General features: G+C 33.2%; 1 protein-coding gene across 1 annotated transcript in view; it reads left to right on the top strand.

The window, feature by feature from the left end:
- FAM172A (family with sequence similarity 172 member A) overlaps positions 1–25,790 on the top strand; it is a 389,831-nt gene that overhangs the window by 52,304 nt on the left and 311,737 nt on the right. The window contains exons 5-6 of the mRNA XM_042943485.1: positions 15,993–16,058; positions 20,968–21,159. Coding sequence (XP_042799419.1) covers positions 15,993–16,058; positions 20,968–21,159 — 258 coding nt within the window. The remainder of the gene's footprint in view (positions 1–15,992; positions 16,059–20,967; positions 21,160–25,790) is intronic.

Genomic DNA, 25,790 nt, shown 5'->3' with positions numbered 1-25,790 from the left:
TTTTTCTAGAGTAACTTTGTCTAGGAGTTAGAACAGATATAACTTGGAAAAGGGAAGACTAGGTTTTGAAAATGTTTACAGATACTAGGTTTTGCAAACCTAAGATTAAGTTTGGATTTTGATTGCTACAAAGTATGTAGAGTATACTATGTGAAAAGATTTTGTGTATTTTTGAGGTTTGGTTAGGGTCCTGAAATATCTCACTGAATGCAGAATAACTAGTTGAAGCTCTCCCCGGGTACTTAGAAAACATATTTAGTGTTCATTTATACTGATTTCCCATCTAGCTCCTAGAAACTGTTTTTTGTGCTATGCTAATGTTAAAATCAACTCAGGGGCACAAGTAGTGTGTCTGATAAAACGTTTGTTGGCTAAAACCTAGTATGGCTGAACCCGATATCTTCTGGAGCTTGACAACTTGCTCAAACAACTGATGTTTGGTAATGGTTGATTTGGTAGAAATATTAAAGAAAAATACAGTGTGAGTATTGACAACTGGGAAGTAAAAACAGCTGGCAGATAAACTTGGCACAGACAAGAGGTGAAAGATTTAGTCAGGAATTAATGCAGTCTATAAGATAATAAAGAGATATCCTATTTATTTCTTTACTTTTAATATCTCTCTCCTCTTAGAGTTGTTACTGGGAATTTTCTAAGCACCTATTATACATTTCAAATTTGGGCTTTACTGTCCACAGTACTCTCTCTGCAAAATTGTAAACTACTTACATTGTAATAGAATTGGGAAATGTTTATATTATTAAAATAGCTCTTTAATTCATAATTTTTGAAGATATACTTTCACTAAAATTTTTTATATTAGTGCATTTATAGGACTGAGCAAAATATTTTATAGTAGATGGTGTGAATATTTTACTTTGAGTCAACAGTGCAAAAGAACAACAAAAAATGTGTGGGGAATTCTCTCATGAGCTAGCAAGTCTGTGGATTTAATTTGAATTCACTGAAGAGAGTGGACTTCGTAGATTCACAGTTAATGAGCCATTTCTCTTAAAGTATTCTGTCACTATGGGATTGCATACAGTTAGAACTGACAGTTGGAAACGTGCTGAGATAGGAAAACTAAAAAACAGCTGTCTCTCTGGGCAAATGGTACCAGCTGGTAAGGCTCTCCAAAGCAAAATATTTTATATAATAAAATAGCTTTCAGATATTACTGAAATTACATATTATATATTTAAGATAATTTTTTTTAGTTCATTTGCTTTTAACAAGCCAAGATACAAGATATTTTTTCAGTTTAAGAAGTTTTGTATTTTATTGACAACTAATCTCTTTAGCATGTACTCATTAAATTAATATATAATCCTTTAGAGTTTACTTTTTGAAACTGTTTAGGGATCATTGGAAAGGTGTTTTAGTTTCCTACATGGTTTTTAGAAGTAGGAACATTTTTTTGATGCTAGATCTTTCCCAGAATGAAATCTACTTTTAAAATGTCTTGAATTGTATTCAAAACGGTTATATTCTCATACTCTGAGAAAAGATTTACCTCTGAGCCTTAATTTAAATTTTCATTCCTATTCTTTTGATATTGTCATTCTGACTGATAAAAATTAACATTTGGGTTTGTAAAGAATACTGTATTTTGTCTAAGTAGGAATCTATGACTTTTTTTTGGCAGAATGGTCTTTATTGAATTTCTAGAATGCCTTTATTCTGAGTCCCCTTAGTTTTCATACATGGAGAAACTGTATAATTAATGTCTATACAAAAAGAAGTAGGCAAATGACTAGTGTATATTAGAGATTTCTTTAGAAATTAATCCTTTCAATCTTAAGAAAAACCTTAGCTAAAAGTAATAACTCTAGGGGCACCTGGGTGGCTCAGTCGGTTAAGTGTCCGACTTCATTCAGCTCAGGTCATGATCTCATGGTTTGTGGCTTTGAGCCCCGTGTCGGGCTCTGTGCTGACAGCTCAGAGCATGGAGCTTGCTTCAGATTCTGTGTCTTCCTGTTGCTCTGCCCTTCCCCTTCTCACACTCTGTCTCTCTCACAAGTAAACAAACATTAAAAAATAATAAAAAATAAAGTAATAAATCTAACTTAATATATTGTGTTTTGGGTACTAATCCATTTTACCTCCTTTTGGCTATTAACTCTGCCACTTTGTTTGACTTCACTGTTGATTGCCCTAGGGTTTACAATAGGCATCCCTATTTTACCACAGTTTGTCTTCAAATAAAACATTTTAACAATGTTTGTTCTTCCAGTCCATGAACATGGGATGTTTTTCTATTTCTTGGTGTCCTCTTCAGTCTCTTTCATAAGTGGTTTGTTGAATTTGATGGGAGTTATCTGTGCTTCTTGGATTTTGATGTCTGTGTCTTTCACCAAACGATGGAATTTTTCAGCTATAATTTGCTCTTATAAACCTTCTGCTCCTTTTTCTCTCTATTCATTTTCTGGACTCCACACAAGAAACAATAGGTGTTGGCGACGATGATGAGAAAGGGAAACCCTCTTGCACTGTTGGTGGGAATGCAAACTGGTGCAGCCACTCTGGAGAACAGTATGGAAATTCCTCAAGAAACTAAAAATAGAACTACCCTATGATCTAGCAATTACACTGTTAGGTATTTACCCAAAAGATACAAATAACAGATTCATAGGGGTACATGTACCCCAATGTTTATAGCAGCATTATCAACAATAACCAAACTATGGAGAGAGCCCAAATGTCCATCATCAGATGAATGGATAAAGAACATGTGGTATGCAATGGAGTATTACACATCAAAAAATGAAATCTTACCATTTGCAATGACTTGGATGAAGCTAGAATGTATTATGCCAAGTGAAATAAGTCAATCAGAGAAGGACTAATATACCATGTGATTTCACTCATGTGTGGAATTTAAAAACAAAACAGATGAACATATGTGAAGTTGGGAGGGGCAGGAGAAAAGAGAGAGAAACAAACCATAAGAGACTCTAAAAAGACAGACAACAAACAGGGTTGATGGAGGGAGGTTGGTGGGGGATGGACTGGATGGGTGATGGGTACTAAGGATGGCATTTGGTGTGATGAGCCCTGGGTGTTGTATGTAAGTGATGAATTGCTTAATTCTGTTCCTGTCACCAATATTGTACTGTATGTTAACTAACAAAAATTTAACTTTAAAAAAGGGGAAAAAAATAAAATCACCATAAAAAATAAAACATCCAAGTGAATATATAAAAAAAAAAAAGAATGTCTAATTTAAACAATTAAAATTACTTTTATTTTACCTGCCACAGAGACTTACACCACTTTAAACATCCTTTTGTGTTTCTGTTCTTGCGTGCTGGTATTAGGTTACTAAAACCTTTTAACTTCAGTTTTACATCACACTCTCTCTTAACATCTTTATTGACTTTGTAACATAGGACATGCAGTGTATCATATAAAGTCAGACTAGATTCTAGACTTTAGGGCAGGCAGATTCTGTAGGTTTGAATACAGACTCCAAAACTTATTTAGCTATGTGACCATGGGTAGCTTACATAACCTTTTTAAAGCTTTGGTTTCCTTCTTTACTCTATAGAGTTCCTGTGAAGATTACAGGAATAAAGATTTATTAAAGGAACTTAGGTTAGTGTGAGTGTTAGTTTGAGTGTTTGCTATTATTATTGCTGTTGATTCAAAAAATAATTCAGTTTCCGTTACATGAGTTAGGCTTTAGATATTCAGCCTGAGACAAATATATGTAGTTGCTCCTCTTCCAAAGCTCCAAATCTAATGGCAAAGACATATTTTGGGAAAAACATCATTAATGATCTAAGTGTTAGGAAAGAGGAATGCATGATTCTTACCTGTGTGGGTAGTTTGGGGGCCAGGCAAGGAAGATGTTAAACTAAATAAGCAAAGAATAGGAAGACCATTCCAAGCAAAGCCACATTGTTTGCAAAGGTTGTGACTTGGAAAAGATCCTGAGAATTCAGAAGAATCCTGTAGCTACATAAGACAGAAAATGAGGAAAGAGAATAGTGTAAATGAAACTTGAGAAGTAGGCAGTACCAGATCAGACAGGTTGTTGCACAATCTAAGGATTGGGGTCTTACACTAATAGCACTGGGAAGTCATCTGATTTGCATTTTTAAATATTTGTTTATTCTTTTTAAGTAGGCCCCGCATCCAATGTGGGGTTCATATCCAGGACCCCGAAATCAAGAGTCATGTGCTCTACTGACTGAGGCAGCCAAGTGCTCCCAGATTTGCATTTTTAAATGAGAAATATGCCTGCTAACAGTAAATAGGATTTGAAGGGAGTAGTTATTAAGTATAGCAGAAGGGAGATACAGAACTAATTAAGGAAGGGATATACCTTTTGGTAGACTACATTGGACTAGAATGGTGAGAGTAGAATGAGGAAATGTGGAGGTCTTCAAGTTTTAGCTTGAGGGACTTGATTGATTGTAAGCAGAGGATGAAGGAGAAGGACTGAAGATTTCTAGGCTTCCAGCTTGAGCAGTTAGGTGGATGGTGGTGCCATTTATGGAGTTGATGAATGTACTAGAGGGAAATAAGTTTGGATATGTATAGATGGATTTACTTTGAACATAGTCAGTTTGAGGTGCCCGTGAAATCTCTAGGAGGAGGTATCAGTTGGTACATTTACAAATCTGTTGCTCTTTAAGGTATTTAAGAATCCGGTTATTGGGGAAAATATGAAAATAAGGACGACTCTTCTGTAGAAGGGGTAAAAGGAAAATGTGAGAGCATCTGAGCTGAAGCTAATCTAAATGAAGGACAGCTGGGCATACAGACTAGAACTCCAGAGAATGCTAATGGAAAGTTGGAGAAATGAATTTTATTTCAAAGATATGCTGAAAAAGCAGTTACCTTAAAAGACTAAAGATTAGAATGTGCCCACTGACAATGAAGTATAAAAGCTTTTAAGAGGAAAAATAGCAACCAGATGAAGACAGTTTTAGTGAAATTTAAGAGATAGTTATGACTTAAGAGGATATGCACCTGAGGTAAATATACTTTAGTTCATTCCATAGAACTCATTGCCATCCATAGTCTCTTTAATGTAAAGATGTGAGAGGAGCCCTTGTAGGTCTAACCAAACTGACATTATTGAATAATATTAAACTTTCTCTTCCTCCTTTTTCCCTCGTCCTTTCTGCTTCTATCTCTCCCTCCTCTCCACTCCTCCCTGCCTCCATCTTTTCCTTCCTCCCTAGGAGGGAGCTAGGAAGGAGTGTAGAGTTGTGATAAATGGGATATTAGGAGAGAAAAGTTTTTGTTGTTTTCTAAACCATTAGGTGACTTACTGGTCAGATCTTTATTTTAAATGATTTTGAGTCCCAGTATAATACAGTTGGCCCTTGAATAACACAGGTCTTGAACTGTGCGAATCCACCACAGATTTTTTTGTTTAATGAATACAGTATAGTACTGTAATTGTAGTTTCTCTTCCTTATGATTTCCTTAATAACATTCTCTCTTCTCTAGCTAAATTTATTGTAAGAATACAGTACAAAATATATATAACAAAATATGGGTTATTTAACTGACTGTGTTATTTATTGGTAAGGCTTCCAGTCAATAGTAGGTGAATATCAGTTCAGCTTTTGAGTTATATGCAGATTTTCACCTGTCCTGTATTTCTTATGGTTCTTGACAAACTGAAGAGTCACATGTTTGCAATCACTACCAATCATTTTTCATTCTTTCATTGTTGTTATATTGCTCATCTACCCTGTGGTTGATGCTATGATAAAGTAGAGTAGGTTATAATTCTTGCTTTTAAGGTGCTCACTTCAGTGGGCAAATGAGAATGTAAGATAATCAAAATGGAACACTAAATTTCATTAGAATGGTAGAGTTCATTGGCAGAATAAGTGAAAACTTCAAGTAAGAGGCAGCATTTGAATTGAGTTTAAAGAATAATGGGGGAAGTTAACAGAATTTTAGAAATTGAGGTGGGAGATAAGCAGTGGCACAAACTTAGCAAACTCTAAGACTTACTCCATTGAGTCCTTGATTTTGACAAGCAGTAATGGATGAAAATTATCCCCATATAGTATAGTTGTGGTCTTGTCATAACATTTCAAGAAATTAAAATGTTTTAATGAAAGCAAATTGTTGTTATCCTATTTGTCATCTGCCACATTTCGGTTGAAATACTTGTGAAAATAGATGCAGTGTCAGTAGCACCTGAAGTAGGAATATGAACAGTTTGGGAAATTTTAAAATAGCTTTGTGTTTTGATATAATTTCACACTTACAGAAAAGTTGCATGATTATAAGGAATCATGTATATTATATATTATATAATTATTTTTCTGAACCATTTGAGAGTAAGTTGGAAACATCATGCCCTTTTACTAGTAATACATTTGTGTATATTTTCGAAGAACAAGGACATTCTCTTGATAACTACAGTGCAATTAGCAGAATCAGGAAATTTTTTATTTTAAGTTTATTTATTTTTGAGAGACAGAGAGAGCATGAGCAGAGGAGGAGCAGAGAGAGAGGGAGACACAGAATCCGAAGCAGGATCCAGGCTCTGAGCTGTCAACACAGAGCCCCAAGCAAGGCTAGAACCCACAAATCGTGAGATCATGACCTGAGCTGAAGTCACATGCTTGACCAGTTGAGCCACCCAGGCACCCCGGGAATTTTTTTGTTTTGATTCAGTATAATGCAGTCTACAGGCCACGTTTAAATTTTGCTAGTTGTTATATAATGTACTTGATAGCTAATTTTCAAGTCCAGGATCAAATCCAGGTTTGCACACTGCATTTAATTGTTATGTCCCTTTATTCTCTTTTACTATGGAATCATTCTTTAGCCTTTCTTTATATTTCTTGACATTGATATTTTTTTGAAGAGTTCAGGCTGTCATATGTGTTCTCATGATTACATTCAGATTATGCATTTTTGACAGAAGTACCCTGGAAATGACTTTTTGTCCTGCGTGTATGATATCAAGAGTGCATGATTTTGAATGAATGAATATAGTCAGTAATATTGTAGTAACATTATACGGTGACAGATGTTGAGTAGACATTGTGCTGAACATTTCAAAATATATATAAATGTTGAATCACTGTGCTGTACACCTGATACTAATATTATATGCCAACTATATTCAAATTTTTAAAAAAAGAGTACATTTTTGTTTTGGTTGCTCTGATACTTGTGATGTCTATTAGATCATACCATATGTTATTATCATTTTTCTCTCTGTAAATAAGTACTTTTTGGACAGATACTTGAGACTATCTTCTTTATGAAACTTTGACCTATTAATTTTAGCATCTACTGATGTTTTTTAATTTCCATGATTTCTCCTATATATGTTAGTTGGCATTCTACATAAGAAAAGAGCTTTCTTTTAAGTGGCTGAGTCAGTTGGGGGTCCAATCTTGATTTCGGCTCAGGTTATGATCCCAGGGTCGTGGGATGAAGACCCACATTAGGCTCCACACGCCATGGTGAGTGTAGAGTCTGCTTAAAATTCTCTCTCTCCCTCTGGCCTTTTCCCCACCTTGCATATGCTCTCTCTCTCTCTCTCTCTCTCTCTCTCTCTCTCTCTCTCTAAATAAGAAATAATAATAAAAAGAGCTTTTTATTTTTTTATTTACTTTATTCATTCAGTTCTTTATATTATTACAGACTCATAGATTCTTATTCAGTGAGCTGCATACTCTGTTGCTGTCATCATTCTAACATCCAAATCATTCCACATTTGGCCAGAAGGATTCTTGTCAAGCAGTTTTTTGTGTTCTTTTAACATTTATTCATTGCTGTTTCAGTATAACCTACTTTTTGGTACAAAAAAAACCCTTTTTTTCAGATTTCAATTTTCTGTCCACCAAACCCCAAATCAACCTCTTCTCTTAGGATTTTTGGTTCCTTCTAATGGAGAATGGCATATAAAGCCCAAGCTTCTGAATCAACCCTCTCTCCAATGAGCTTTGGTTACTTTTATTAGAAAAACGTTTACATATGTATACATACATAAATATACCACACACACACCAAGATCTGTGCCTTGGTGGCTTTGTCATTGCTTAGTCTCTCAGCAAATGTGTTTGTGTCTGTGCATATACATGCATATGTATATTGCTAGTTTTTAGTCTCTGTAGATAGGTCAGTATCGAAATAAATAAGATATACATATATATGTATATGTGCTTGGGTGTGTATACACTCATGTAGATATACACCTATATCGTCTTATCTATATGGATGGATATACACTAAAACGTTGGATGGCGAGTAACTTGTTCTGCATGTGCTCTGCAAGACGAGCAAACATTTCTAATTTTAACTTTAGATAAACGAGCAATGTCTTTCAATAATTAGTATGTGATGCTGAATGTCACATGATCACAACTGAGCCAATGGCTCTTCTCTCTCTCTCTCTGGGATTGTGGGTAATCATCAATACAATGTTGCGTTTCCATGGTCCTCAAAAGGAGGCAAAAGCAAGTGTCATTGGATAGGTTCCTTGTTAAACTTGCAAGGAAAGAAAAAGATTCCATCGAGCCAATAGGTAGCAGTCAATCCATTAGTGATAGTAAAAGGCATCCTACACAATAACCCTCTTCTCTCTGATTTCCCTCACACCAGCCACAAAGGTTCTCAAGGGTAAGTGCAGGTTATTTGTTTATTTTTCTGTATATTTTGTATTTTCTTTTTTAGTTTGTATTATATTACAGTATTGTAATCATTTTTATATGAATATTTTTTGGGTTGTGGAATGAATCATCTGAGTTTCCATTATTTTTTCTGGGGAAATTCACTTTGATATACAAGTGCTTTGGATTACAAGCATGTTTCTGCAATGAATTATGCTCACAAACCAAGGTTTTATTGTATTTGTAAATTTTAAATACATATTAAGATATATGAGATACACACAGCGCAACAAATAGAAGTGCATATACTGATATCAAGAAATTTTTAATTAATCAAAGCTCAGGTGAAGCCCTAAGACAGAATAATGAGACCTTAGAAAGGAGGGAACTGTAGGTGATTTCTTTCTATTAAGCTCTTAGTGCATTCACCAAACCACAACCTCAAAAACTGAAGGGAGATGACTTTTCTCAGAGGTAGCCAAGAATCTCCTACCCACTTCCTAGGCCAGTAACATGAAACTGATGCTGAATTACACTCTTACAGTTAGCACTATAAAGTGACTAGGTATCTTATATCTATGAGGATGTAGAGATAGTAATTAAGAAGGAGTTGAGGCTGGAGGGGCTGTAGAAGTGGCATACTCTGGAAACTAGTATTTCATTCAGTGTTTCTGACAATAAAAGTACTACAGATGCTCAAATTACCTAGTGGTAAAAGTCACTCTCAAAACAACATAAACTAGATTTGGAATCAGCCATGCTGAATTTTAGCTGCAATATTTTTGCAAATAAACAGCAAATAAAATATTATAAAATGCCCCAAATTAAACTCTATCTTGTTCATATTAGCTACTGTTTTTCACCTTAAAATCTGAGAACACCATGTGTATTGTATCAAATATTTTAGTCTGAAATTTATGAGACTAAGAAATCCCCAGAAAGAATTGGGAGGATAAATGAGTAGTCAACTGGGTTACAAGGTTCTCTTTTTTAGGCTTGTTTCTGCTATTTCAGTAGTGAATAATTAGAGAAAAATAAAAATCAACAAAAGATTATTGGGTACCTAATCCCACTTTTGTGTGAGGTATAATCAAGTGCAAGCTATAGTCTTTATTCTCAAGGAATGTAATCAAGTAGAGGAAATAAGACTTAAAGAGGTAGTATTCTGAATTGGTGAAAGATTCAGGAAGAACACTGAGTCCTCAAGAAGATTAATAAGACAAAATTCACACCTAGACATGATACTGAATCTGAAGTCCATGAAAGATATAGAGAACATTATAAAAGAAACCAGAGAATGAAGCCTGATTACCTACAAGCTCAGTTAGACCTATAGCAGAAGTTTTCACTGCAACTATGAAAACCAGAAAATACTGGAGAAAATAATTATTGATCTAGAATTTTATGCCCAAATAAAGCTATCCATTGTTGAGCCCTAAAAGTAAAAGTTACATTGAATATTTCTAACTTTCTGTTTTGGGGACAACATGTTCTAAGTCAAGTCATTGCTTAGAGCTAAAATTCCCTACCAATTGCACTTTATTTGTTTAGAAACAAAATGAGTAAGACTGATTTATTAAAAGCCATGGAGTTTTTTATTCTTAATTAAAAACATTTTTTTTGTTTTTCTTTTGATGAACACACATCTTCATTGTGGCCTCTTTTCTCCGTTTAATTGTGGAGTTTGCTCTGTTAATCTTCAGGTCGATTTCTGGGGTGTTTAGGAGGATTTGATAGTTATCTAGTTGTGTTTGTGGGACTAGACGAGCCTAGGGTCCTCCTAGTCCACTGCCATCTTGCTCAAAACATCCCCACCTTGGAGCTTCTTAAGTGTTATTTTTATTAATAAGTGAAGTGGAACTGAGCAACACATAATAGATATAATTTAGAATGGATTGTGTTAAAAGCAAAACTCTCTCCAAAATATTGTCAAACTTCCAATATGGTAAAACCTCATAATATCAAACTTTTTTTACATTTGTGATACATTTATAAGTCACACTTCTACACTGACTTCTCTTGACTTATTTGTGAAATCAGAGCTTTCTAATTAAATGAATAATATTAAAAGGAGATGCTTAGGTAGAACTAAGCTGTTTTCAACTGTTCTATAAATATCTATTTAATAAAAATACCATGTACGTTATTATGTTAAGTAGGAACTGAGAGTAAACCGTTGCTTTACTGTAAAAATCATTTAATTTCATTCTGTCATTTAGAACTAGATTTTTACCAGGTTGATTAGCCTAAGGCTCTTTAAAAGCTGTTCCTTTTAAAACATTTTAAAATTCAAATTTTATTAATTCATAATTCAGGTAGGTAACCTATCGAGTCTATTTTCTGATGTTTTCTTTGATTGCAGGAGGCAGAGATATAGTTAAATCTTTCAGAATTTTTCTTTCAGTTCATTTTATTTACCTTTGCACCTCAAATCAGGATACTCTTAACATTTAGTTATTCTCTTTAGGGGTATATATGACTAACAACTTATGAGGTTTGTCGTTTTGTGTTTTGGGCTGAAGTTCTTACTCTTCTAATAAGCCCAATAGACAAGTTTTTATCTTATATTTTTAATAAAGTTGTGAAATAAAAATTGTTATTGCTGTGAGTCAATCAGGCCAAATTTAGTTTGTTGCTAATGAGAGGATTTTCTTCAGAGTAAGAAAGAACGGAAGCTTTACAATTTAGTAAAGTGAACTTTATATTTTCACTTATTTATATTAATTCTCTTTTAACCAGTCATATCTCTTGTCGTATATGTTTATCATCTCACTTAATTTCTTAAATCCAGTTCCAAAAGGGTCTGAAATGTATTCTGGGTAGCTTCTTAGTGTCACCCACTGTACTCCCCCACGCCACCAGAATAATTTTAGTGCTTTTGTAGTGGTAAAGGGTACCAGTGTTCACTTCTTGTTTAAGGATCAGAAATAAAGCTGAAGTGTATGAGATACATTATAAACACACAGCAATTGCTCAATAAGTCTCTAAGGTAAATTTATTGCAGAGTGAACATATCTTTTCTGTTGGAAGTACCTCATTGAGAGTGTATATCAGACTTCATTTTCCTTCCTTCTGTGGCCTATTTCTTTGATCATTCCTCCTCACTTTGTTAAAACTTTGTTTAGTTTCTAGATCAATTAGCCCTGAGCTAGAAAAAGTTAGACTCTAATTCCTTAGAAAGCATTATTCTCTTGGTAGCCAACAATCAATTTCATGAATATATAGTCTTAAAATTATTTTTCTATCTTTTCCATGGTGGTTTTATTTTTGTATATCTGGCTTCTTCTTAGGAATTAAAAGAAATCCAGGAAAATTGTCAGTAGTAATTTTTTTCTTTCTGCTGTTCCTTTCAAGTAACAGCATACTGTTTCACAGGTAGTGCCAGTATTTATAACAGAGTGTTCTCAGTTTCTGTCTCCCGTAACTAATAACCTTGCTGTCGTTCATTTTACTTTTCTATAAGCTATAATCACAAAATACATTCTAGCTGTTATTTTGCACAAACTGTTATCTGTTAGATCAATTAAGAATAAGAAAATTTTAAAAAGTATATTTTACCTTTATTGGTTCTTTCTCTCTTACTATTCCTTTCTTTAGGTACATTCTGACCTATATAATTTTCTTTCCCTCTGAATAATTTCTTATAGTGTGTTTTGCAAGGCAGTTCTACTTGCAAAAAAATTCCCTCAATTTTTTTTTTGTCTGAGAAAGTCTATTTCTCTTTCATTTTTGAAGCATGATTTTATTGGATACAGAATTTTAGATTGATGGGTTTTTTTTCTTTCAACACTCAATATTTCAGTCCTCTTGCTTACATTGTTTCTAAGAGAAGTGTGATGTAATTCTTATCCTTTTTCTTCTCTAGCTAAATTCCCCCACATTCCCCACTTCTCCAAATCCCCCTTGTCCCTGGTGCACCTTCTTTCCCGATACTCTCTTTGTATTTGGTTTTGTGCAGTTTTAATATGATAAAACTAGTTATTGTTTTTGGTACTTATCTTTTTTGGAGTTCTCTATACTACCTGGATCTGTAGTTTTGTGTCTGTCATTAACTTTGGGAAATTCTGAGACATTATTTTACTTCACATAGTTCTTTTATTCCTTTCTTTTTATCCTCCTTCGGGCATTCCCATTATACATATGTTAAACCTGTTACAATTGTCCCACTCACATAAACTGTTCCACTTTTTCATTGTTTTTTTTTTTCTCTTTACATTTTTGTTTTGGAAGTGTCTATTGACATATCTGGAAACTCTGATTCTTTTTTTTTTTTTTTTTTCCCCTCAGCCATGTCCAATTTATTGATGAGTGCATAAAAGGCATTCTTTATTTTTGTTATGTGTTTTTTATTTAGCATTTCTTTTTAATTCTTTCATAGAGTTTCCATCTCTCTGCTTACATATTTACCTATTCTTTTATATTGCCCACTTTTTCCAGTAAATTCTTCAGCATGTAATCATAGTTGTTTTAAATTCTAAGTCTGATAATTCCAAATTTTCTGCCCTGAGTCTGGTTCTGATGCTCGATTTATGTCTTCAGACTGTTTCTTTTTGTCTGTTATTATGGCTGGTTATTTTTTGTTGAAACCTGGGCATGCTGTTTTGGATAAAAGGAACTTTGGTAGGTGGATCATTAGTTTGAAGTTTTATGTTCATCTGGCTAAGAGTTAGGTTGTGTTTTCTATTTGCTATATAGCTTTCGTGTCCAAGGCTAAAATTTCCTCTGCTTAGTTTCTATCTTCCTTCTTTGAGTTTTCCTAGAGACCTTAAATAGGGTGTGACTCCTACAGTTCTTTAGCTATAACTCCCTGTTATTTTATAGGAACACTACAGATCTGAGGATCATGTAGTGAGGTGTGGGAGGAAATATTCTATTCTTCATTAGGTCTCAGTCTTTTAGGGAGACTGAATTGGGCATTTCCCTTCCCTCATGTCAATTAGGCTCTGGTAAAATAGTTTCTCTTATGGGCAGGCCTTATTAAGGAAGACAGAAAGGTCTAGAATATTTTTAAATGATTACTTTTCCCTTACCACTGCTAGAAGCAGAAAGGGATTTTTCTCTAGTCTTCACAGAGAAAACCTAGTAGGGCTCCTAGAAATAAAATTCACGAAAGTTTGGAGACTCTGTCTTTAAGGCTGTACCCCTACTGTTTTTAATTCTTAAGCTAGTGTTTGAATTGTTTTATATTATGGTGTAGAGGAAAGTTGAGAATTAATTGTAATATTTCATATTGACAAGGTATGAACTGCTGAAATAGTTTAATTATTGAATTCTCAAATTACATCTCTGAAGTATTTTGCTTAGTGGTAGAAGTCATTTGGGTTTGAACTAAGTTTAATTGGTTTTATTATTGCTTTCAATGTAAGGATTTTTTGTTATTCATAGGTAATAGGAAATTTTTGGAAATTATAAGCTACTCATTTTAGCTAATCTCATTTAGTTATTTTTCTTGAAGTGGCAGAGCATTATATGACTTCATACATACTTTTGTCTGACCCTACATATTTTTAGTTTATTTTTTTCAGTTTACAACACTGCTGCCTTCGGGTAACAGTATAATGAACATAATTTTAACTACTACATTAAGATATGGGAATACTATTTGATTAGTAACTATTAATTACTGCCTCATTCTAGTGTAGTGAGTGTTGTAGCATTTGAAATTATCATTATTAGTCAAGGAAGCGATGTTCTAGCATGCATCTACTATACTCTTTCAAAATGAATTAATAGATATACATAGAAGAAAGGATTTTGACCTCCTTCAAGAAAGCAGGATAGTCTGTTTTAGATTACAGAATACAGTACCAAAGCAATTGACATCTTAATTTTCTAAAAAAAAAAAAAATCATCTTCTTATTTTGCTTCATAAAATTTGACTTTTAATTATGTTGCTGCTAAAATTATCCTCTGAGATATTGTGCATAGATGATTATAGATTTTTTTTTTTTGAGGGAACGACACTCCTTAAAATGACCATTGAAATCTATTAAATCATTGCTTTTACTCAGCATCTCTTTCCTCATTCTCTTTCCTGTTCTTCATAGAAATAGTACATTAGCTTTCTAGTTTTGCGGTAACAAATTACTGTAAATTCAATGGCTTAAAACCACACAAATATACTACCTCCTACTTCTGTAGGTCAGAGGTTCAGTATGATTGTCACCAGACTGAAATCAAGGTATGCACAGTCTATATTCTTTTTTGGAGGCTCTAGGAGAGAATCCACTTACTGCTTATTTGAGTTGTTGGCAGAATTCAGTTCCTTGTAAATACAGAACTGAGGTCTTGTTTTCTTACTGGCTGTTTAAAGGTTATCGTGCCTTTTAGAAGCCACCACATTTGGTTTATGGTCTCCTTCCTCCAACTTCAAAACCAGCAATGACCATTCAAGGTCTTTTCACTTTACATCCCTTTCTTCTTCTATGATCTTCCACTTTTAAGGAGTTAAAGGATTAGATTGGGCCAATTTGGATAATCCAGGAAAATCTCCCCATCTCTGGTCCTTCACCTTAATCATATCTGCAAAGTTCCTTTTACCATGTAACGTAAAATATGAATAGGTTCCAGGAGTTAGAGTGTGGACATCTTTGGGGAACTGTGTTTCTGCCTGCTGCAAACAATAATACTAACTGGTGCCAGATTTTTCTGGAATAATTTTCCTTTTTTTTGTTTAGAATACCTCTGACCTTTTACTTTTTGATTCAGTAAATACAAAAGAGGTGTTAGAATTTAGTCAAGATACAAATTCCTATATGGAAATACAAATCAGATACTATTCCTATATGGAAATTGTAGGGAAATAGGTTCTAGAAACACTGAAAAAAGCAGAGTATTGCCTTGAAAAGCAGAAAGTCCTTGTATATTTTTGTGAGTTTATATTAAGTGGCCCTAAATTTTAGTATTAAGGTTCACAGTTATTCACACAGCAGCAAGAAGTATGCCATCACAGGTAATCAGTAAGAAGTCTCCAAATTTAGTATCAAAACTTCAGTTATGAAATAAGTAAGTACTAGGGATATAGTGTACAACATGATCACTATGTCGGATACATAGAGGAGTTTTTAAGAGAATAAATCCTAAGGGTTCTCATCACAAGGAGAAAGTTTTTTTCCTTTTTAAAATTTTTGTTCTTTATTTTCTTTTTGTTTTATCTACATGAGAAGTTGGAGGTTAGCTGAACCTGTCGTAATCATCTCACAGTATATATAGATGAAACCATCATGCTGTAATGCCTTAAACTTACAGAGATGCATGTCAATTATTTCTCAATAAAACTGGAGGGAAAACATTCAAAGATAGAAACTCATTCAGAGTAATAACATAATAATTCATGTGGGTTTTGATAATGGATGACATTACATCTTAATGTGTTTTTTCCCCCCTACCTAGATCATCACGAAATATGTATATGAGCTCCTGGAAAAGGACTGTAATTTGAAAAAAATCTCTATACCAGTAAGTCCTGTTTTTAAAAATGCTTAAACTTCCAAATGAGTTAGTTTTCAATTCAGGAGAAAATGGTTATATTAGTTTTACTGTGGTAAGTTTAAATGTTAAGGTTCTAATATGTTGATATGATAATGATAATATTAAATACATCTGTATACCGCATTTCATTGTGCACAATAGTTCTTTGAAAGTAGTACTTTTAAATGTAGAGGCAAAAAATACTAATAACCAGACTTTTTTGAAAAAGGTGATGCATTTAAAAGGACTACCCCATCTGCCCGTTCTCATTTAATTTATATAATTTATTTTTACTTACATATTTGAAGTAAACTAAGGTACTTATTGTTGCACTACAAATACACCATCTCTTTAAATATTTCTTGATTGTTTATATTTTTATGTCCATGTTATTTCCTCTGGATATTCCCAAATTCATTCCTCATGCTTCCTGGTTTTTGCAGAGCATTCTTTTCAAATTTTGTACATTTTGCCATTTTATAGTGAAAAAGTTTGAGATTTGTTTTCAGTATCAAATTTGCAAAAAAGTGTTTTAATGTAAAACCTGAAATAGTAAGCGAAAAACTGAAGAAATAGTAATCTTGTATGTGAAATGATGGTGGTACTAGATTACATGATCCTTGATATTGCTGACAACTCTCTGATTTTATGATATATAAAAATCTAGAAGGCTTAATGAATAATTAATTTAAGGCACAAAACTGTGTATATAATTACTTTGTTTACATGAAATTTTGCATGAGATTTTTAAATTCCTTGGATAATGTTACTCTATGAATTGGAGTGTTTGAGGATTTCTTAATAATATTTATCCTCACAAATTAATTCATACTTCAATATTTAAAAGGAAAATCTATCTTATATTTAGTTTTACATAAGTAAGCTAAAATGCTAGGTCACAATGCTAATCATTTATTCATTTATTCAACAAATATTTGTTTAAGTGTCTTTTAGGTGCTGGGCACTGTTCCAAGTGCTTGTGATGTACTAGTGAATAATATATCATTCTGTGCAATAGCTACACTAACCCTCATTTATTTGGAAACTTTTCTTCCTTTTGTTCAGTCTACCTTTCTTGTTAATTTTATTTCTTTCAAAGTTTCTGAAGAATGATACTTAAAGAGACTTAGGTTTATTTATTGTTACAACACAATTAATATTGAGTCATTTAACTCTGTGATACTTGGAGTTACACGGAACTTTTAAACTCACTTCTGTCCCTTAGATTTCCAGGAGAAATCAGAAGATAATTGGCCTGTAGATTATGTTATATGATTAAGTTTTACTATTTTATTTATAGAAAGCCTGGGATGAGATTTAAGAAGACTTTGTTTTATAGATCTGATTATTTTCCTCTCATTTAAATTTAGACTATAAAGCTAATTAACATAGAAAAAGCTTTACACTAGATGAGACGTATAGTAAGTGTCATGTCCATTTTTGGTTAGCAAAGATTTCCTGATTTCATGAACTGAAAAGAAACCAAAGTTTTTTGGTTTGTTTTAGGAAATTAATATCTCTCCTCAAATTGCCGTCATATATTTTATATAGTTGTGAAATTTTTCTTGTGTAATTATTTTCTCCTGAGTTCTCTTAAATTCCAAAGCCAACATTGAAAGTGTCTTTTTTTCTTTTGTTTTGTTTTGTTTTGTTTTGTTTTGTTTTGTATCAGAGTTGTTCTTTTTATTATAGGAATAGCACCCAAGTTTTTTTTCCTCTGATGATGAACTAAGTTTTAGTTTTATAGAACTATTTAATAAGGAAAGAGAGACTCTTCTCTTTTCTTCCCTTTTTTTTTTTTCTTTTCATAAATAACAACACCCTGTGGAAACCCATGATCTGATGGTAAAGATTATGATCATGTATTATGTTTACTCTCTACCCTACATATATTCTCATGTACACGTTATTCTCAATTGTAGTGTCTCACACTTGTGTAGAATTTTAGATTACATAAATTAATAACTTGATTATAAATTTTTGTTCATTTTATTCAGTCATATTTAAATAATCATCACAGTTAGTGGGGTTCATGAGTATCCTAAAGTGAATGGTTAACTGCTAAAAATTGTTCTCACTGATCAGTTGGTCTTTGAATTTGATTGGTCAGTAAAGTGAGGTAGTGCACTAGAATGACTTTTATATGCATTCCTTAATGAAAGCTCAGTTAATGAATTACCACTGTTTGAAGACAATGGCCGGAACAGCCAGTTTCAAACTTAATTAAGCTAATGATGAAAATTATGTTTTAACCATATAGATATTGTACTGTTTAAACTTAGCACTAACTTTATACAGAGAAAGTTATAGATACCAACTTTAAGAATTCTGTGTTGAATTCAGATGAATATAAGCCAGTGACTATCTCAAATACTGCTCTTACTCCTTAATCATTAATACCACTACATTTCTCATTTTCATTGTTTTTTTTTTTTTTCCCCCCCTGAATATTCTGGTGTTTTCGTGTTTTTAAAGTCAGTTCTTCTGCACGTTCCAGTAAAACTTTTATTCATCTATTCACGGCTACCTTAATTTGCAGCCCTTTAAATATTCTTGAACAGCATTGTAATATACAAAACACATCTTTACCTTCTGAAAATAAGCACTCTTCCAGTTTTCAAGTGATTACTGTGGAATTTAAAGTGCCAACATTCCATTGCTTAAAAAGTTGACTCAGTTCCTTGTTAACAGGGTACTTAGTCAAAGAGAGAAAGAAATAGTGATCAGAACCTACTAGAAAGTCTATAGCTTTAGAGTTTTGGGTTTTTTTTTTTTATTTGTTTGTTTTTTCTATTAAGATAAACAGATGTCCATTTCCATAGCCATTCCAGGATCCGTTAAGGCCTCAATGATTTTAAGAGGTATTTTATTTGTGCACATTTAGGCATACTCTTTGGTAAATAAATGACTGGGAACCTCTTTGACCTCTGTTTTATGATACACTGACAGCTTTGCTGTTTAATTTTTCTTTTCTTCTTTCCACTTCCCTTTTTTAAAAAAGCCATTTTAACGAGTGATTCCTCTTTTTTTATATAACATTCTTTGGTAAAAAGGAATTTTCTTCTCACATTTGGTTTTCTCCATCTCTCATCTACTTCCCTTCCTCTCACTTCAGTCAGACCTGCTGTCAGCATCATAATCTGGACATCGCATGCAAGAGAAGCTAATGTGACTGCTTGACACTTCATACTTCTCTTCCTGCATACTTAATTGCTACTAATATAGAGCTATGTTTTTTTTAAATTTTTTTAATGTTTATTTTTGAGAGACAGAGCATGAGTGAGGGAGGGGCAGAGAGAGATGGAGACAGAATCCAAAGCAGGATCCAATCTCTGAGCTGTCAGCACAGAGCCTGATGCGATGCTCAAACCACAAACTGTGAGATCATGACCTGAGCTGAAGTTGGACGCTTAACCAAGTGAGCCACCAGGCACCCCCACAGTTATATCTTTTTAATTCTTAGCATTGTGTAGCTCTTTTAAAATTTCTTATAGTCATATATCATTTTCATCTCCATATTTTAAGGAGGTCACTGGTGATGCTTGATAACATTACTTATTCCAAAAGTTTATTCATTCCTTTATTTACTGAGTGCCTACAATGTGCCAGCCTCTCTTTTAGGCATTGTGAATGTAGCTGGATCCAAACAGAAAAGTCCATGCCTTCCTGGACTTGCATTCTAGTGGTGGGAGAAGATGGTTAATTAACAATTATAATACATATATAAAGTAAAGCATGCGATATATTAGACTGTGCTATGTACTATGAAGGAAAATAAAACAGAATGGGGCTAGAGAATTCTTGGGGAGATATTTAAAATAGGGTGGTCAGGAAAGGCTTCACTGAGGAAGGGATTTTTTTCCAGCCCTGTGGCTGTGCTCTTCTTGCTGAAATAATTGCTCTTTGTGCTGTTTACACAAATGGCTACCAGTCTGTTTTAGAATTAGAGAAATTTTAATATTTTTCTCTTCCCAGGAATAGTGACTGGGAACATTTAGAATCTAGGACATTTTTTTTGGTGTCTAGAGTTTTTGTCTATTTTTTAGTTTCATAAATTTATGAATATCTAATATTGATAAGTGAAGAGCTGTTTCATTATATAGTATGTGGATTGACTTTATTTGAGGATGTGTATGACCAGGCACCTAGACTTTAGCTTCTGGCTTTGACATCTGCACAAGAGCTTCCATTCCTAGTGAATAAGGTTATAGGAATACATAAATAATATTCCTTCAGAAAATAATTGTTATATGAGCCTGTGTTCACATTCTGAAGGAAATTTCAAAGGCCACTGACATAGAATAGTAGGTGATTGAATTTTTAAATAGTTCCCTCTCTCCCCTTTTAAAAACTTAGTAGTATTCATGGGTAGTATGTGATTTTCCAATAGGTATATCATCCTATTGGGTTTTCCTGTTTTCTATTATAGGTGCAATATACTTCTGTGATAGAATTATAGACTCACTAGCTGTGTGATTTGGGGCAAGTTATTTAAACTCCTTAGGCCTCAATTTCTTTATCTGTAAAAGAGTATAATAATAGTACAACCTTAATGAGATTGTGATTGAGACAAACATTTACCATAGTATCTAGACCATAGGAAGCTTTAAAAAAAATCAGTTACTCTCATTTGTATTATAATACTAAACCTATAACATAGAGAGATATATTTCAAATATTCTTTTGCATATTACTATCATGTCTTTTATGCTCACCCACCTCGTGTAATTGTTAATCTCTAATAAATAATGAATATTTTAATTTTTTTAAAGGTTTTTACTTCTATAATTCTGGAATAGCCATTCTATAATTTATGGTAGCCATGAGTTGTTTTCTCATTTATGCCTTTGCTTGATCAGAAAACATTTATTTATTACTTAATTTTTTTTAATTACAGGTAGATGCCACTGAGAGTGAACCAAAGAGTTTTATCTTTATGAGTGAGGATGCTTTGACAAATCCACAGAAACTGATGGTTTTAATTCATGGTAGTGGTGTTGTCAGGGCAGGTCAGTGGGCTAGAAGGCTTATTATAAATGAAGATCTGGACAGTGGCACACAGATACCTTTTATTAAGAGAGCTATGGATGTAAGTGCAATTTCTTTTATATTTTTTTGACATTTTATAGCTCTGTTTTATTATAAGTTATTTTATCCTGTCTCTTCAAAAGTACATTCTAAACATAATCCTATCTTTAAATTGTTTTTTATTTGTAGTGAAAAATTATCCTGTATTATTTTGCAGTTACAATGAAAAGATGGTATCTTATAAGTGTACACAAATGTAGATAATGTCTTTGGGATGAATATTATTATTCTAAATTTATTATTATGTGATATATCACTTAAATTATCAAATACTTATCAGTATTATTTAAAATACTTATAAAAATATCAAGATGGCTTTTGGAAATCGTTGCCTACTTAAGTAAGAAGCTAAAGGAAATCTACTTGAAATTAATCTCTTATTCTATAAAAGAAGAGTTGGAATAAGTCAGTGTTTGTTATTTCTTTTAAAAACACCAGAGCTCACAAATAAAATGCTTTAAGCATTAGACAAAGACCTGTAAAATGGTAAATTGAAATATTTATTGAAATACTTTATTCTTATTTGAATTCTACCTTTTCAGAAACTGGTATTTTAAAATTGTATTCAAGGTTTTCTTTCCTATAATCGTGAAATTGTTTTTTTCTCACCTAGCGTTGTTACATCTTAATGTTTGGCTGCTTTTTTTTGTTTGTTTTTTTTTTTTTTTAACTGTCTCATTCTTAAGTTCTTCAGTGAACAGGCAAATTTTGCAAAGTATATGTTTCTTTCAGATATGAATAGAGATTTTCTTCAGAAAAAAGGAAAGTGCTATCTTGTAGAAGAAGATTTCATTTAAGAACTTAAAGTTATTTAGGAATATATGTGTACATGTATGCATTATAGGAGCTACATTATTACATTTTTGTAATTACAATGGGAGAGGAATTATTTGAAACATTGATGATTGCAAAGGTCAAACATATGTTTCCTGCTCTGTTACCTCTGAAATGATAAAATTAAGGCCCATCCCAGCTGGACTCTATTTTTATTAATAGATTTTAAGACCCTTAAAATGCTTCAGGTAGAATTTCTTGGGTTAATTGTGTATTTTTTTTTCAGCCTTCATGGATATGCAGAGAACAAAAGACATTACTTTTGATTGGTTACAAACTTCACCAGTACTTTTTTAGTATTATTTAAGTAAACTATAGTAGAATTTAAGTAAAATAAAGTTTAGGGTGAAGGACATAAAATATTGTATTATTTAAACGTTTATATCTCTAGTTATGAATCATGAAATGACCTTTCTCTCTGACACATTAGTTTTTGGTTAGAAGAGATCCTATCAGTGGTTTTGAGAACATCTTATGTGAAATGTGATCACAATTCACTGTATATTTGAAAATATAATTGAGTAAAGAAAATTCGATGTGTTTGTACATATAAATGCTTAGTGAAATATTTTATGTAATTACATTGGCCTGCTAATAGATCAACTAAGCCTTTCCTATCCTAGTTTTATTGTTGTGTAAGATTTTTCAAGGTGAAAGACTATGGTAAGTCATGCCAAACATCTGTGAATAAGCGATCTGTTGGTTTCCCAAACAGGAGGGAGGAAGTTTGTTGGTAATATTAGACTCGTCAGTCATTTTGTTCTTATAAGTAGAAGTGTAGTGTTTGGAGACTAACAGCATTTCACTGCCTTGACTGTTTTCTGCTTTTCCCAATAATACGAACTCATGATTCCTTAAAAACAAACAAACAAACAAAAAAACAAACAAAAAAAAAAACCAGAAAAACCCCAGCTGATTTCTAAGTACTTTAGTATTTAGTGTATTTAGAATTTATATGTTGTGTACTTTGAAAATTTTAATTGATGTACTTTTTTCTTTTTGTTTTATATTAAGAACCTGAATATGAACTTTATTGTGGTAAATTTCTACCTGGTAAATATTTAAAAATGGGTATCTCTTTAATCTAGATAAAGTGATTTGTTACTCTGGTTTTGCCTTTTCATGGTATTTCTCCACAAGTTCTTTAAGGACTAGTGTCGGGGGGGAGGGGCAGGAGGAGACTGGAGGGAAAGGGGTTGTATTCTAGGTAGCAAGCACAGGAAGACTAATTGGAAGGAGAAGAGCTACTTCATCCTTACCTTTTAATCATATCAGCTCTATTTGTTTTTATTTTGTGGACTTTTTTTCTAAAATCGTTTTTAAAGAAATGTTTCCAAAGTTTACAAAAGACTGGAAGCCACTACTCCTTTCTTCATAATCTGTCAGTTTTTCATATTACAAGTGAAGTAAATTCTGATATTTTTCAGGATAGACAATATGATCTCTACTTAGTATGGTTTATAATATTTCTGCTATGGCACCTCTTCCTCGAGCTCACCCACTCTCACTCTCTAGTGTAGAGTGTACTCTTGCATTAGTAAGCTTTCCTGCTTTCACAGCTGTAAAAAACAATTTCTGCTATATCCCTTACAGATTTTTAGGATAAAATTACAGGTCCTAATATTGAAGTCATAGCACTGTAAGATTAAAACTTTTTCCCACCAGTGAAACCCTGCTTCTAAGTGGACTGTTTTGTTAACAACAACTACAATGACAACAAATAGGTTTAAATCTATGGAGCCACTTTTGTTGAAGCTGGGGTGAGGATTGGAAAACTTCTATAAGGACCCCTGAGATTTCTTCCTGAACACTAGGGCCCCATAGATCACAGTTTGAAAATAATAACAGATATTCCAGTCCTTGCATTTTAGATATGTCAGAACTTTATTGTAAAAAAATTATTAAGATTTCATGTTGGAGAAATAGTACATATCAGATACTGTCCCCACAGCTTCTGAGGTTACCATAGCTCATATTTTTAGTGTTTAACCGTCTTCATTGCATATCATATTACTTGGAGTAAGAAACTGTATATCATATAGCCAAGTACTAATTATTCAGTGTTTGTGCAGTTTGAGAGTTACTCGTACGTATTTCTTCTTTGATCTTTTCTCATGTGGATCTTTCTAGGCATTTCAGTTGGTCTCTGTAAAATGGGCAAGGAAAGTAAAGTCATTACATTACTTGAAGTCATTTAATTACTAATTGCAGATATAGAACAAGGGTGCAGAATTTAAGGTGTCAGTCACTGTCAGGGTTGTGCAGTATTTGTAGGACCCAGAGGATGAGTGCCTCCTTAAATTTTGCATCCTAGGCACCTCTCTGATCTCTCCCTGTCCACGCTTTGACTAATTGAGATGTACTGTCAAAAAGTTTTATGGAGAGTAGTTTGGGAGCCAATAGTCTATAGAGCCAAATTTTACCATGTATCAGAATCACGTGGACGGCTGGTGAAACACAAATTGCCTTTTCACGAAACCCGATTTTGATGCAGAAGGGTCTGGTTGGGGCCTGAGAATGTACATTTCTAAGACCATACCAAGTGATGTGATTGCTGCTAATCTGAGCACAATATTAAAACCTCTGGTATAGGTAACACTCTTTGGATGGTTGAGGTTAATTTATAATTTTCAGACTCTAAGTGTAATGGATGAGGTAGAACTTGATGGCGATTATATTTAGTAAAAGTGTAAGAAGTTCTAGAAAATGTTTTATAATTAAATCAGTAGAGAAATAAAAGTTTAAATTATGAAGAATACTTTAAAAATACTATGTAACTGATGTACTCAACATGACAAAGTTTATTGATTTTAATAATTTTTTAAGAAGTCTGATTACTTCACTAAGCCTACATTTTTCCTAATTTCTCATAGCTGGATTATTTAGAAGAATCTGATGTTTCCATAATTACTTAATTTTACCATGCATGTAATCTAAAAGTCAGGTAAGTGGTGCTTGGGTGGCTCACTTGGTTAATAAGCAACCAACTCTTTATTTCAGCTCAGGTTGTAATTTTGCAGTTTGTGAGATTGAGCCTACATGTAGCTCAGCACTGGTCTTGCACTGACAACACGGAGCCTGCTTGGTATTCTCTTTTTCCTCTCTTTCTGTCCCTCACCCCACTCACATGTGCTCTCTTTCTCAAAATAAATAAACTTAAAAAAAATTATAAGTAAAGTAAAATCAAAAGGCATATATCAAAATGGTGATTATCCTTTGCTAATCCTTCCTCATTTATTCTGTTCCTAGATATAGTCTGTTAGTAGTTTTGGAGTTACTTATATGTTCCATATCCATATTTTTAAATTATAAGGTTGTTCTTTTGATTTATCAGTCACTTGATATTAGTCTTGTGTACTTATGATACACAGGAATCTCTTTCCCATCATCACAGTTTTTGGATTCAATCAGCAATCAAGCTTTGCAGTATTACTCTTACTTGAATACTGTTTATGGCTGAGCCAGATAGGTACTATGGTTACATTTCATTTTTGCTAAAGTTTTTTTTTCATGGAATTGATAACTTCTTTCCTTTCAATTTTCTTTGTAATAATTGTTAATTGAGATCTTGATTGGCTTCTCAGTAATGTTTTTACAGGGCCAGACTTATCAGAGAATCTCATAGTTTTCTCTTCTGGAGACCTGTCTTTTGGAACCCTGTGGACTTGTGTTTCAGTCTTGACGGGTCACTTTCTAAGCCTGCCTGTCTACTTGTCTCTCATCCTGGGATTCCCCTCAGATTCTCTCTTATGTTTGACCTCCTCTCTCCTGGATCTAATGACGCCAGCGTTTTGGATA

This window comes from Panthera leo, chromosome A1, assembly GCF_018350215.1.
Source record: "Panthera leo isolate Ple1 chromosome A1, P.leo_Ple1_pat1.1, whole genome shotgun sequence".
NCBI lineage: Eukaryota > Metazoa > Chordata > Mammalia > Carnivora > Felidae > Panthera > Panthera leo.
Note: the sequence above shows the minus strand (reverse complement) of the source record. Positions and strands in the feature narration are given on the sequence as shown.